Source organism: Tympanuchus pallidicinctus, unplaced genomic scaffold (genome assembly GCF_026119805.1).
Source record: "Tympanuchus pallidicinctus isolate F22 unplaced genomic scaffold, pur_lepc_1.0 scaffold5, whole genome shotgun sequence".
NCBI classification, from domain to species: Eukaryota; Metazoa; Chordata; class Aves; order Galliformes; family Phasianidae; genus Tympanuchus; species Tympanuchus pallidicinctus.
The window spans coordinates 12,245,375-12,257,564 of record NW_026294769.1 but is presented as its reverse complement, the minus strand read 5'-3'; the positions used below and the strand labels follow the sequence as shown (position 1 = coordinate 12,257,564).

Here is a 12,190-nt window from a genome sequence, read left to right as displayed (position 1 = left end):
TCCCCAGCTTTCCTGTAGCCCCCTTCAGGTACTGGAAGGCTGCTTTAAGGTCTCCTTGGAGCCTTCTCTTCTCCAGGCTGAAGAGCCTCAACTCTCTCAGCCATCACTCTCAGGGAGAGTGCTCCAGTCATCTGATCATCTTCATGTCCCTTTACTGGACCTGCTTCAACAACTCCATGTCCTTCTTGTGGTGGGGGCTCCAGAAATGGACACAGTACTCCAGGTGGGATCTCACAAGAGCAGAGGGGCAGAATCACGTCCTTCAATCTGCTTCACTTGATGCAACCCAGGATATGGCTGGCCTTCTGGGCTGCAGGCACACACTGCTGGCTCGTGTTGATTCTCTCAACAATCCCAAATCCTTCTCTTCAGGGTGGCTCTCAAGCCATTCTCTGCCCAACCTACATCTGCGCTTAAGACTGCCCAAATCCAGATGCAGAACTTTGCACTTGGACTATCAGTTGATTTGCTTTCTTACTATGACAACTATCCATGTACTCTCATCAAAAAACCCCAGACAAAATCTCTAAGATGGGGTCTCTTAGTCAATCTGCATTTCCCCTATTTATTCAAATGCTATTGCTATGAATACTCTTGCTCTTGCTATCTAATTGCTCACTTCTCTCCCTCCATCCACAGTGATAAAGTTGTGAAATGCCATTAGAGAAATGAGAACTATAAGAAGTCAGGTTCAGCAGCAAGGCTGGCCAAGAAGCTGGGACCAAAGTCTTTATTTCTTTGCTCTTAATGCACCTGAGTAGAACCAATGGTAAAATAACAGCTGGGAATCTGATAGCTGCTGGAAACCAGTGCTTCCCTTTGCTTTCTGATTCTCCTTATCTAGTAGAACTCAAATGACTTGCTACATGAGAACTACTTCATAGCACAGCCTAATAAATATTTGGCCTACTGATAACATATGTCAATTTTAAGATGCTGTTATTTGATTACCAGGGTACATTTCTTAGCTTTTAACAAAAAAAAGTACATATGCATTTATTTAGAGAGAAAGGATCAGGATCTGGGGAAAGTTGTAACCTATTCTCCTTTATTTGCACTTGGAAGATCTTGAACTTTGTCACAGTGTAATAATATCACTCATCTATCATATTCATCATGCCTTTCCAACGCATATACTCATTTACTGTCTGTAAGAGTAGAACAACATTCTAAGTGCCTCATTTAATTTAATCTTAAAGCTGGTTGAAAAGAAGATTGTTCTTAAATTTAGAACAAAATTAACTTAATGCTTCCAGAAAAAAAGTGATAGTGTTTAAACATAAACATCATAATCTGAAAATTCACTACTATGAGGTAATCCTTGTTACTGGGTCATCTCTTTTCTTTCAGTAAGAAGTGAGGTTGTTTCACACTGTACAGCAATTTTTGTTTTCTTATCTAGAATTTAAAGCACTTAGGACAATGTTTTCCACTGTTGAGCCCTAAGAAGACTTGGAAGTGCCCTAATAACACTCATTCCTTAACCTCTTTACAAAAGTCAGCAAACAAACAAATGAATGAAAAAGGAAAAGTATAATTAATCAATGAAGGTCAAAATATGCCTTTTACTCCCTGCCTGGATGGCATGACTGTCTCTGGTCATAATTATCTCTCCAGGGCAGAAAACGGGTTCTTCGGATTCTTAAGTTGTTTTCCAGGCTAGGCTACCCTTTGCACGAAACCAGAAACACTGGTTGCTACAGAGCTGCAGTCTAAGACAATGTGTATTTTAGGGGCCTTCTCCACCTGAGCTAAGGAAGGTTGTAGCCTAGAACTATAGTCTGCAGCTCGTATGTATCTCTCTCTGCTTTCTGAAGCCTAAGACAGGAAAATTGGAAGGATGGAATAAAGAGTTCAGCCCTTATTTCTCTTCCTATTGAATTAAAAGTTAATGGCATGTGAAAAGTTGTTTGTAATCTCATGAAAAACTGTATCAGCAAGGCTTCTTATCTCATTGTTTGAGGTATAGAAAAGACAACTCCTTGGGGGGTAGAGTCACTTCAACATCATGATTCAACAGTTACTACATTAATCTTAAGGAAGAAGATGGTCTCAAGTTAAAAGAAACCTCAACTGATCAAGGCTTTTTTGCCCCTCAAACACAGAAGCCCCATTAAAGTCTGTGGATTTCCAAGCAGGGAAAAGACACCGACCTGGCCACCGAATAGGAAATCTTCAATCAGGAGCAAAGGGTTTGTTTGCTTATTAACAAAACAACAGAGCTGCAAATTTTACACTTTTTTTTTCCCACCAGAAATCCTTCATTATTGAAAAAACTTCAATTTACCAGTTTCATTGTCACTGGTTAACTTGTCCTCTCTCTCTTCCCTCTCTAAAGTGCTGCTTGCTGAGGATATGCTGGATGCAGAGCAGTTGTCTTTTTCATTCACTTCCTCATTCTGCCTCTCTTTTTCACTGAGTATTGCACTTTCTTCTGGCTCTCTCTCTGGTCCTTGCTCCACCTCACTCTCTGGTCCCACCTCTGTAGCCTCTATTTCCTTGGGTGTCTCCGTTCCCTGCTCAGGCTCTGCCTCAGTCTCCTGCTCTGCTTCTGGTTCTGTCTCTGTCTCTGGTTCGGGTTCACTGGCACTCACTGGTGGAGAGAACAATGGGAGAAAGAGATGCACTTAACAGCAGAGTTGTGTCAGGCTCACCCATCTAAATGAGAACGATGTGAAAACTGTACAAGTGCCTTATGGAAAGAAAATAAAAAGCAAGTCCATGGCATGCTTAACATTATGAGCAACAGATTGATGAATGTTGTATGACGACAGCGTTGCACACGAGAGTGGCCTGGCAAACCCCTTTGCCTACTGTCTGGAGCCAATCCACTGTTCTTATACATACTTCCACAGCTGGAGTGTTGGACTTGCATAAGGATTTGAACCAGCAGAAAATGGGCATCCCACCCATGACATTGAAAATTCAGTGCCTAGACAGAGTCAGGAAGCAAGAGATCTTGTAAAAAGCAAAAAGGAGAGAGACTGTGGCTTTTTTGGTTGAATTTTCTTTGGTTTCTGGAGGAATTCTTTTTTCACCTGATGAGGAACACTTCAACAAAAAAAAAAATACAATATTAGTTTTATTAACACAATGAAATGGCACAGTCTGGAAATGGCACTGACACACATCTGTTTGACAAAAAACATATGGTTTTTTCATGCACATTTACTTCAGAATAGCCACATCAAAACTGAACAAAGTTTTCAAATGCTTGGCATATGGCACAAATTTAGTTTCCAATTGGTTGGCATATGTTATACATTGAGCTTTTTATCAGTTGGCAATGTGGCGAATACTGTTGATAGCACACCTGGTTTCTTCTTCCCTGCTTTATCACTGACAGTGAACTTCATTCTTCTTTATTTTTTTAGCTAAAACATCTGATTTTCACATGCAAATATTCTCTGCATGCGGCAAAGGAACTGAAGAGCATCCATTCATATTCACGTCAAGCAGCTCACAATTTTATGAATGCTGAAATTGCCATGCAAGAGTGATGAAAACAGGCACGCATGTTAGTTTTGCATACTCCCCAGATTCCCTCTGTGCTAAATTTTGTGTCAGGTGACTACAGTGACCAAGTCATGCTCATTTTTTCCTTCTACTACTTGTCATTGCAATATTGCAAAATGGACTTGTCATCATCTTTGGATCGCATGATGTACAATGAGACTTTCTTCAAGAACAAAATGATCCTATGAGGCAAATAGTATCACAATGGAATGTAGCTGAAACAGGTCAGTTCTCTAGGGAGCAGGTAGTGGATTAATCCAAAACCATCATAAGCCAAAATAACAAAAGTCGCAATGTTTTCCGAAGACTGCTGCACATTGAGTGCCTATTCTTTTTTCTGTGACACCCACACAAAGAATGATGATTACTAACAAAATGCCCATACCTTCTCTTTACAACAACACACATTTTTGAACTAGCTTTGAGGAATGCATCTTCAGTATCACGCTATTCCACTTCATTTTATATAATTTAGGTGTAAAAAAATATATATATATTTTTTTTTCCTTCATTTTGTTGGAGTTAAGCTTTTACAATTTCACAAATGATTTTAAATGTGTAGTTGGTTAAACAACCATCTATGCATAAATAAAACTTGCACATAAATGTTAGCATAATATGTTTAATAAATAGTCCATGCATACTCAATCCCCTTTAAACATATTAAAACACAATTAGCAGTTTACCCTTTTCCCTCTTCTACAAAAAGAGAATTTAAAAGTCTGACTTTGATTTGTGAACAGCTCAGTTCAGACCTTGTCTCTTTAAATGTCTTACTTACAACTCTACTCTTGGCATTGCCTGTGAGAGAATCAAAATTTTAGAGAGCTGGCAAGGAGTTGGGCAAATAGTGGTGTATATCTGACTACAGCTGTTAGTTTGATGGTGTAACACAAGAATATTTCCAAGTCAAGACAAAATTTGAGCATAACTCGGGTACAACCTTAGGTATCCTGGAACTAGCATAGTACTGTACAGTGAGATTCTGAACTTCTCATTCTGCAATGGTCCACGATGACTACATAACTACATACAAATGTCTTCAGTTTCCTTAACTAGCCGTTCTAGACTTTTCCCTGGAAGACCAAAAAGTGCAGTGACCAGGAAGGTCAACTCCAACAGCTTAGGTGGAAAAAGAAACTGACTGCAATACGAAAAGGACCACTAATGTTTTGTTATCACGAAACTACACTTAAGATCCTACTAAGGATACAGTCAGGGAAGACATCAGAAATGCCTGAGAAAATGAGAATGTAAAACTACAAAAGCAGCATTCAAAAGAATTCTGAATCCTCTACACACCAGAAATATTCCACACATAGCTGAAAGATGTAGTGTCTTCGGAGATCCTAATATATGCTAAAGAGTAGACAGCGTTATGCTGACACAAGCTGCCTTTTTTGAGTTCAAGGAATATCAAAATCTGAAGACTTCTAGAACAAAATAGGGGTACACTGATACTCATCTTGAAAGTCTCTCTCCCCCTCTCTTCTGAGATCATATCAAACTGCCTACCTATCACCCAAATTACATGTAGTGAGCTATGTCCAGAAGTGCTTCCCTTGAAAAACAGTTCAGAAATCAATTTTGTCAACAAACATTAGCGGAAGAATGAAGCTAGTAAGTCAGCCATGTATCTATCGCCTGCAGTTCCATTCATGGGTTGATATTGTTGAGAATTCCTAAAGCTGTTAACAAACAAAATTCTTGGTGTATAAAATGTGACGGAACTTTCAGACTAGTACAGACTCACGAGGAGGAAGAAAACAGACCATGAGTTTAAGGAGTAGTTTTTGAATCTTATGCCTATTTCTTTTTTTCTCCCAAAAGTTAATCTCCGAAAATGCATTACTGGAAAAAAACATTCTGAGAAGAATGAAATCTCCCAAAGTAGCTATGTATCCTCAGCACTGATGGACATGGTAGCAGAGCCCCTCAATGAACGTGTAAAGATTGCTTTGTTTTGAGAATTTTCATCATCTAACATTTTGAAGACTTCGTCTCACACACACACACAACAAGATAACAATGTGATTTGCTGTGTTATGATCATATATTGGTGATAGCCCTTTTCTGAATAAGGTTGACTGGACAGCAAGCTGCTTCCTTCTGAAAATAGCTATGAACTCACAATGCTGCACAGGGACATGGAAGGAAATTTTTTTTTATACTCAGCTATTAAAGAACTCTGAACAGACAAAGGTTCTCATATCTTTACTAGCTGCTAAGATTTCATTCCCTCAGGCCTATAAACCCTCAGAGAGAACAAATATCCTAGGCCTACACCTAATCCCTTGCAATTGTAATAAATTAGTCAACCTCATCTTCATCTCTTTTCCTTGCTCTCTATTTGGAGCTGGAAAACGGTGTCTCTTGAGAAAACAAAGCAAGTCTGAAGAAGGTTGGTTGAATTCTTGAGGCAATTCAACCAAAACTTAAAGCTTAAAGTCTGGATCTCCCTTCAGCTCTTCCAGCACAGGACTCATCTTGCAGTGAATTCAGCAGGGCTCACCTCCTTTACTCTTTCTTTCTCCACCCCCAACCTCCAATCTTTTCTCCCCAACCCTTGCAATGGTAAAAATTAGCATAGAGTGACTGCCAGGAGGGAACTGTCTCTCTCTTCGTCATCCCTTCCCTCACCTACTCCTCTGTCCTGCCGTACAGCTGTGGCTGTAATGGCCCCACTGCACATTCATGCTTCAGTGCTTCTCCATCTCCAGACATCCTCACTAGTCATACTTAATGCAATATTTGAACCTTGCTTTGCTACTGATATGTTCAGAAATTTTCCTTCTATCCAGAAGACATACTTGGGTTGACTTGTTTACTTCCATGAGTAGAGTACTCCATAAAGCTGCTCTTCTAAAAGAAGGAATTGTATCTGATGCTTTTGTGGATTGATTTCAGAGATTTCTTGGTTATTGTTGCTTTCCTTTAATGCACATGTGCATTTCATAAAATATTATCCAATGAAATTACAAAAGAGGAAGTAGTTGCTTTGAAAAAAAATAAAATTCTATTTTGCAGTTATGTGACTGCCTTCATTTCCTCTGAATGCCATACCACAAGTTTTACAAGAGTAAGTTGTATAAGACTTGATTACTTCAGTGGAACCAATTGTTTTATATGAGAAAACTATGGTTTCTCATATATTCTCAACAGATCACTATGTCCAGATTTTTACGTTGGGTAGAGACACTGAGATGCTTCATAGCATGGGAGAAAGTTCAACAGACAAAATCCATTTCCTACTTTAAGCCCAGTAGATACTGGATGGACAAAATATACTTCAACACAAGCAGGGTAAAATAAATTTAACGTCTAAAACCACAGATTGCTTTGCTACTAGAAGAACACACTTCTCATCTGACTTTGTGTCTGAATTGTGCAGGCAAGTATAACACATCTGTTAACACTACTCTTGCAGAGTCTTTGGAGGGTCCTATGAACAGAACTGAGGAATTATTTTCCTTCTGCAGTTTTGTGCTTGTTGGAGAGGATGATGAGTCCCATGTTCAACACAACTAATTGGGGTTAATGTAAACTAGCTCTGTCCAGGGCTCTATTTCAGCTTTCCTACAACTTGCTTAAGCAAGTTAATGTCTCAGTTTCATTCTCTGTTAAGTGCGATTCGTAACATTTCCTAAGGACAGACAAAGAACATAAGGAACTCAGATAATAAACAGCCTAGAGGCCATGGCACAAAATCTGCAAAGAAGCCTGCCAGTTGTTGGTTGATCCAATCATCTTCCACCTCCAGAGAACAAGAGAACTCGCCCTCCTCATGTGCTCATTATTTCAAATGACCTTCCCAATATTTTTCCTAGGCCTGAGAGAGCTACCCTTTTTCATGCACAGCTTTCACTTAAGAATGCAGATTTCGAGCCCATGTTTGGGTGCTGTCCTGGCTGTCTGCTTTCAGTTGCCCTTGGCTGGAATCTCATCCTACTCCATCCATATTTTTTCTCCTTGTAGTTTACTGCTAAGCTTCCAGGTGTTGCTCTCTGATGCCTATTGATGTTGCCAGAATTTTCAGTACAGAGGTCCTGCCTACCCACTTGTTGATAGCTTTGCCACAACCAGGCTGCCTAATGTCGCCCTGTACACCTGCTCTAAATGTACTCTCCAAATGGACTGTGCTGCTGTGCTGCTCCATTTCATGCTTTTTTTTTTTTTTTTTTTTGTTTGAATGCTTCCAGGGGAAATATGTTAAAATAATCATCATAAAAGAGATACTTGCTCCCTACCCAGCTCTGAAATCCTAATGGTGGAAAAATCCAGCTTACTTGCTCTAAAGGTAACATAAAGCTCAAAGAAATGGGTATCTGGATGTTTCTGACTATCAAATTTACAGGAAAATACCTATGTTTTTAAATTCAAATGATTCCACCGAGACTTTTAAGGTGCTAAATAGTAAAACTGGGAATATAATTGAAAAAACACATAAACCTAAATTAAATAAACTTCACCTACTTAATATAGTGAGAATAAACATATGTAACATTTGGTATTTGTAACTTTTTTCTTAAATTCCCTTGCTTTATAGCATGCTAGTAGCCAAAACACTCAATAAAACCAAGCAGTGCAAGTTACAAATGCATTAATCACCAATAGCATGTAGCAGGAAATAAAATAAAAATGAATGATGGCGATAATTCACCCTCAACATGCACTCTAGCTCCCAAAGTTAATGCAATATTGTGTGGTGCAAATATAAAACCATATGGTGGGTGTTTTTTTTCAAGACTGAAGGAGGGGAACATGTTGCAAATGGCAGAATGACGTGCACACACAAAAAAACATTGCTCTGTACACCAATAAATTATATGACAGCAAACCAACCGTGCAAACACTAATTATACTTTCCTTTTCACTAATTGTCTGTGGTCTCTTTTAAGTCCCTTACTACTTTTGCTACAATTTTAAAAGCTTTTGTTGGTGTTAAAAATAACCAACACACCCTCCCTGCCTTCAATTAAAGAGCCTTTCTGTTTGCCCCATTCAGCCTGTGTTCTATTGGAAGATTATTATAATCTTGGCATTCATCTGTTGTTCCAGAGAATCCACACAACCAAAATCTGCTGGCAGGAATATTGTTGGTTTAGCATTCAGTAACTTCTAATATACAAGGAACATGATGCTAAAATTAAGACCCTCTGTATGATATATTTTCCAATTAATCCATTCTAATAGCATCAGACAATACTAATATAAATTGTAGCAATGATTAGCATTGTATTGTTTGCTTGAATAGACTACAAGACATCCAAATCTATGAATAAAAGAAAAAGAAAAGGAAGTTTAGGAAGACAGCAAAGACCAATATAACAAGACCCTTTACTTTGGCACTTCAGAGGTGATGTTCTTACACTCATGCATGAAAAATCACTGCTATTCAGAGAGAACAATCATAAAAGATCTTTTCCCCTTGCCCTGCTTTTTACCTACCTTCTGAGTGCTGTGGAGTACCACAGGGGGTGGAGGGGATCTTCAGCTCTTCCTGGGACTCTATGGATGCTGGGCTGACGCACTTGGATACAGGTGAGGATGGGGCTGAAGGAGATTTCAGGTTCAAGGACAGCTCACTTCTGCCTCGGCTTACACTTCGACTCTTCAGCTCCTTCTCATATTCCTCAGCTGCCAATCTCTCCAAGTATTTGTATCTGAAAGTTAAATTCCAAAGGGTTTCCGTAAAGAAAAAGAAGTCTGTGGCTGATGCTTGTTTATGGATGAAACACCTGCAAAGAGTGAGCTGACTTCCAGACTCAAGGGGTACAGCACTAAACTGGTTGCCTGGTCAACCTGCCAAAAAATGCACACCAAAGCAAAGACTATTGCCCTGAAAAATGTTAAACTGCTCATGACAAAACAAAAGCAAAAAGCAGCAGAATTAGAGAGTCCTTAGATATAGTTGTGTCTGCATAGCACTTCTCCTTTAGGAAGCATTTGTCTGTCCTCCTTTTCACCCTCCTACTTCACCTCCTGCTCCTCCCAGCCCTCCCTCTCCCAAAACTAAAACGGGAGGAAAAAAAACACTGAACAACCTCCAAAGCCAGACCCCCTTAATACTGATGCAAGCAGCCAAAGTCTGAGACTAGATGCAAGGAGAGGAAAATGGCTCAGTGCAGCAGACAAAAACAGATCTCCCTGAAAATAATACCAATAATAAATGTTGGATTGACTATCTAAAGTCTCTGAACCTGCTCCTATTTGCTCTGAGAGCAATGCACTGGAATTCACTTTGTTCTCTCCAGAGCCTACAATGGAAAGTTTTCTTTTTTCTATTCTAAAAAATTTCTCTGCCGGACTCAGACATCCAATAGCTTGGACCTGACGTCACATGTAGTTTATTCATCAAAGTCACTTTAAAAGAACAAAGATACATCTGTTTTGCATTTTAGGCAGGCAGAACTCACTAACTGTTTATTAAGACCAGCTACCAATCATATTCTTCATAGTGTGCTTTATACATTGTGACCAAAATAACTTTGAAATACGTGCCTCTACCAGATGCCTACTAATTTTATCCACCATTATTTACTAATGAACAAATTCATGATTACAGCTGGATCAGGCTTTGTACTGTTTGTCTTACCCACAAGTGAACTGTTAAACAGGTTAATCAAGACTACTGTTTACATCCCTTAAATGCTGCAGTCATCCTCCTCTAATCCACTGTTGTGAACACTTTGTAACGTGGAATACCTCTCCTCCTCCAGCCTGCCTCACTGACAGCCTGAATTAGTGTACAAGTGTGCATTAAAAGCAGGGGGGGTAAAGAAGTCAGCACCATGGGGCAACAAACACGCTTAGTACATATGGTAAGCACACACGCATGCACATTTGCAAACACTCATATGGAATGTAGAAAACTTGTCTTTGAAGAGCTGCTCTTGTGTTTTCAGAGGCAATTTGCTTTATTGCAAACAGCAATAATGAAGAACAAACTCATTTTCTTTTTTTCCTCCAGAGGTATGCACATGCTTTGAACAAATTTCGCAAGAAAGAACGAACCCCTACCGATTCTGGATGAAAATATAATAAGCCACATACTTGTATGGCTATAAAATAGGAACTGTTTACAGTTCTAACATGAAGCCAATTCTGAAGGATGATTTTTGCCTTTTCAATGGAGGAGAAAGCCTTCTGCTGGCATTAGCATAATGTTTTGTTACATTTAATGAAGCCAGTCTTTCTTTTAACTTTGGCTCCTTACAAACTGTGTTTTCCACCTTCTCACAAACAGAACAGAAAGGACTTAAGCCTCATAAAGAGCCATTCAAATTGACCACTTAGCTAAAACAGGTACAGCCTAGCTGGCTGCAATGGAAGCATTTGCCGTTTGCCAACACACTGCAACCAAGATCTGGACAAATCCTTCTGTAATAGGAGGCTACAGTGTTTTATTGTCCTCAGTTCTTTGTCAGCTGTTTTAAAATTTTAGCTTCTGCCACTGTGTACTACACAGTTCACCAGCAAAACAGGATTATCATCAAGATGTGTCTTCCCAAAATATATCTGCTCAGTATACTGAAAGAAAAAACAACCAGGACAGCAACTCTCATGGCAAGACAGGGGCAGAACTACTTAATGAAAGGGCAAACTAATAAGCAGACGTGGCAACTTAACCAGGAACTAACATTCTTCTATAATCTGTTATTAATGCTTCAGACTTGAAACAGAACATGTATTTAAAGTCCATGTATTGGACTTTAAAATGAAGCAAATAAAAGGACAAGCTACCATTCTTCTGCTACACTTCCACCAGAACAGGATGGACACAGTGATTCCATACAGAAGCAATACTGTCATATTCCTTCAAATCATTAAAACCTGCAGACAACACCATGGCTATGCTGACTCCTTTCTACAAAGAGCCAAGCATTTATGGGCTATCCACTTGGTATGCCTCATGAGCATTTCATTCAACACCTTCAGGAAGATAAAAAATACTCTGAGTTATCTAGGTCTCTGAGCAATGCCCCTAGGTCAACTTGAATTGTTCCTGTACCAACAAAGTCAGTGGGTGTAGAGTAGAACCGCTCCATCTGATCTGTAAATCACGTTAGAGAGAGGGTTTGGAAGCTCAGCTTTGTAGGGTTAAACTACCACTGGAAAATACCCAACCAAGCAAAATAAAAAAGCCTCAAATCATCAAACAAACAGAACACATGAAATGAATGGTGCTCCAATGTTTACTTGTTAAAGCAAATGCATCTTTCTTCTTCATGGGGAAGAACTTCAAGTCAGTTTAACATCTCAGTTCAAAAACAGCCTAATGATAGAGGCATGCTCCTGCTGACCAGTGAAATTGTATCAGACTGCACAGCAGAGATGCCATGCTGGTGAACACTTCCAAAAACTACTCCAGCTGACACAGTACGCTCCCATACAACTTGAAAGTGATGAGGAGTTAACTTCTAGCTTGTTTCAGATATTGCTGATGAGTATTCTTGCTGCAAAAAGTTTTACTCAACTGAGATCTGTGTGTGATGCTTAGGTACTCACACACATTTTATTTTAGAAAATGTTTTAAAATATTTATATTTGTACTGTGTGGAGTGACGAAGAATGACCACCCAACTTTCGTTACTCTTAGAGATGTTAAAATCATGTTTTAATACTAGTTACTTCATCCACAATAGACATGCTGGCAGATCAAATTTCAGTCTGC

The 12,190-nt window shown here is 39.2% G+C and overlaps 1 protein-coding gene across 11 annotated transcripts in view; it reads right to left on the bottom strand.

Moving 5' to 3' along the window:
• The window catches only part of FHOD3 (formin homology 2 domain containing 3), a 360,936-nt gene that overhangs the window by 59,060 nt on the left and 289,686 nt on the right, over positions 1-12,190 (bottom strand). For 10 of the 11 annotated variants that reach the window (XM_052704373.1, XM_052704371.1, XM_052704366.1 and 7 more), the window contains 2 exons: positions 8,965-9,179; positions 2,288-2,593 (listed from right to left, as the gene is read on the bottom strand). In XM_052704373.1, coding sequence (XP_052560333.1) covers positions 2,288-2,593; positions 8,965-9,179 — 521 coding nt within the window. The remainder of the gene's footprint in view (positions 1-2,287; positions 2,594-8,964; positions 9,180-12,190) is intronic. The other variant, XM_052704367.1, reaches the window with a different exon arrangement.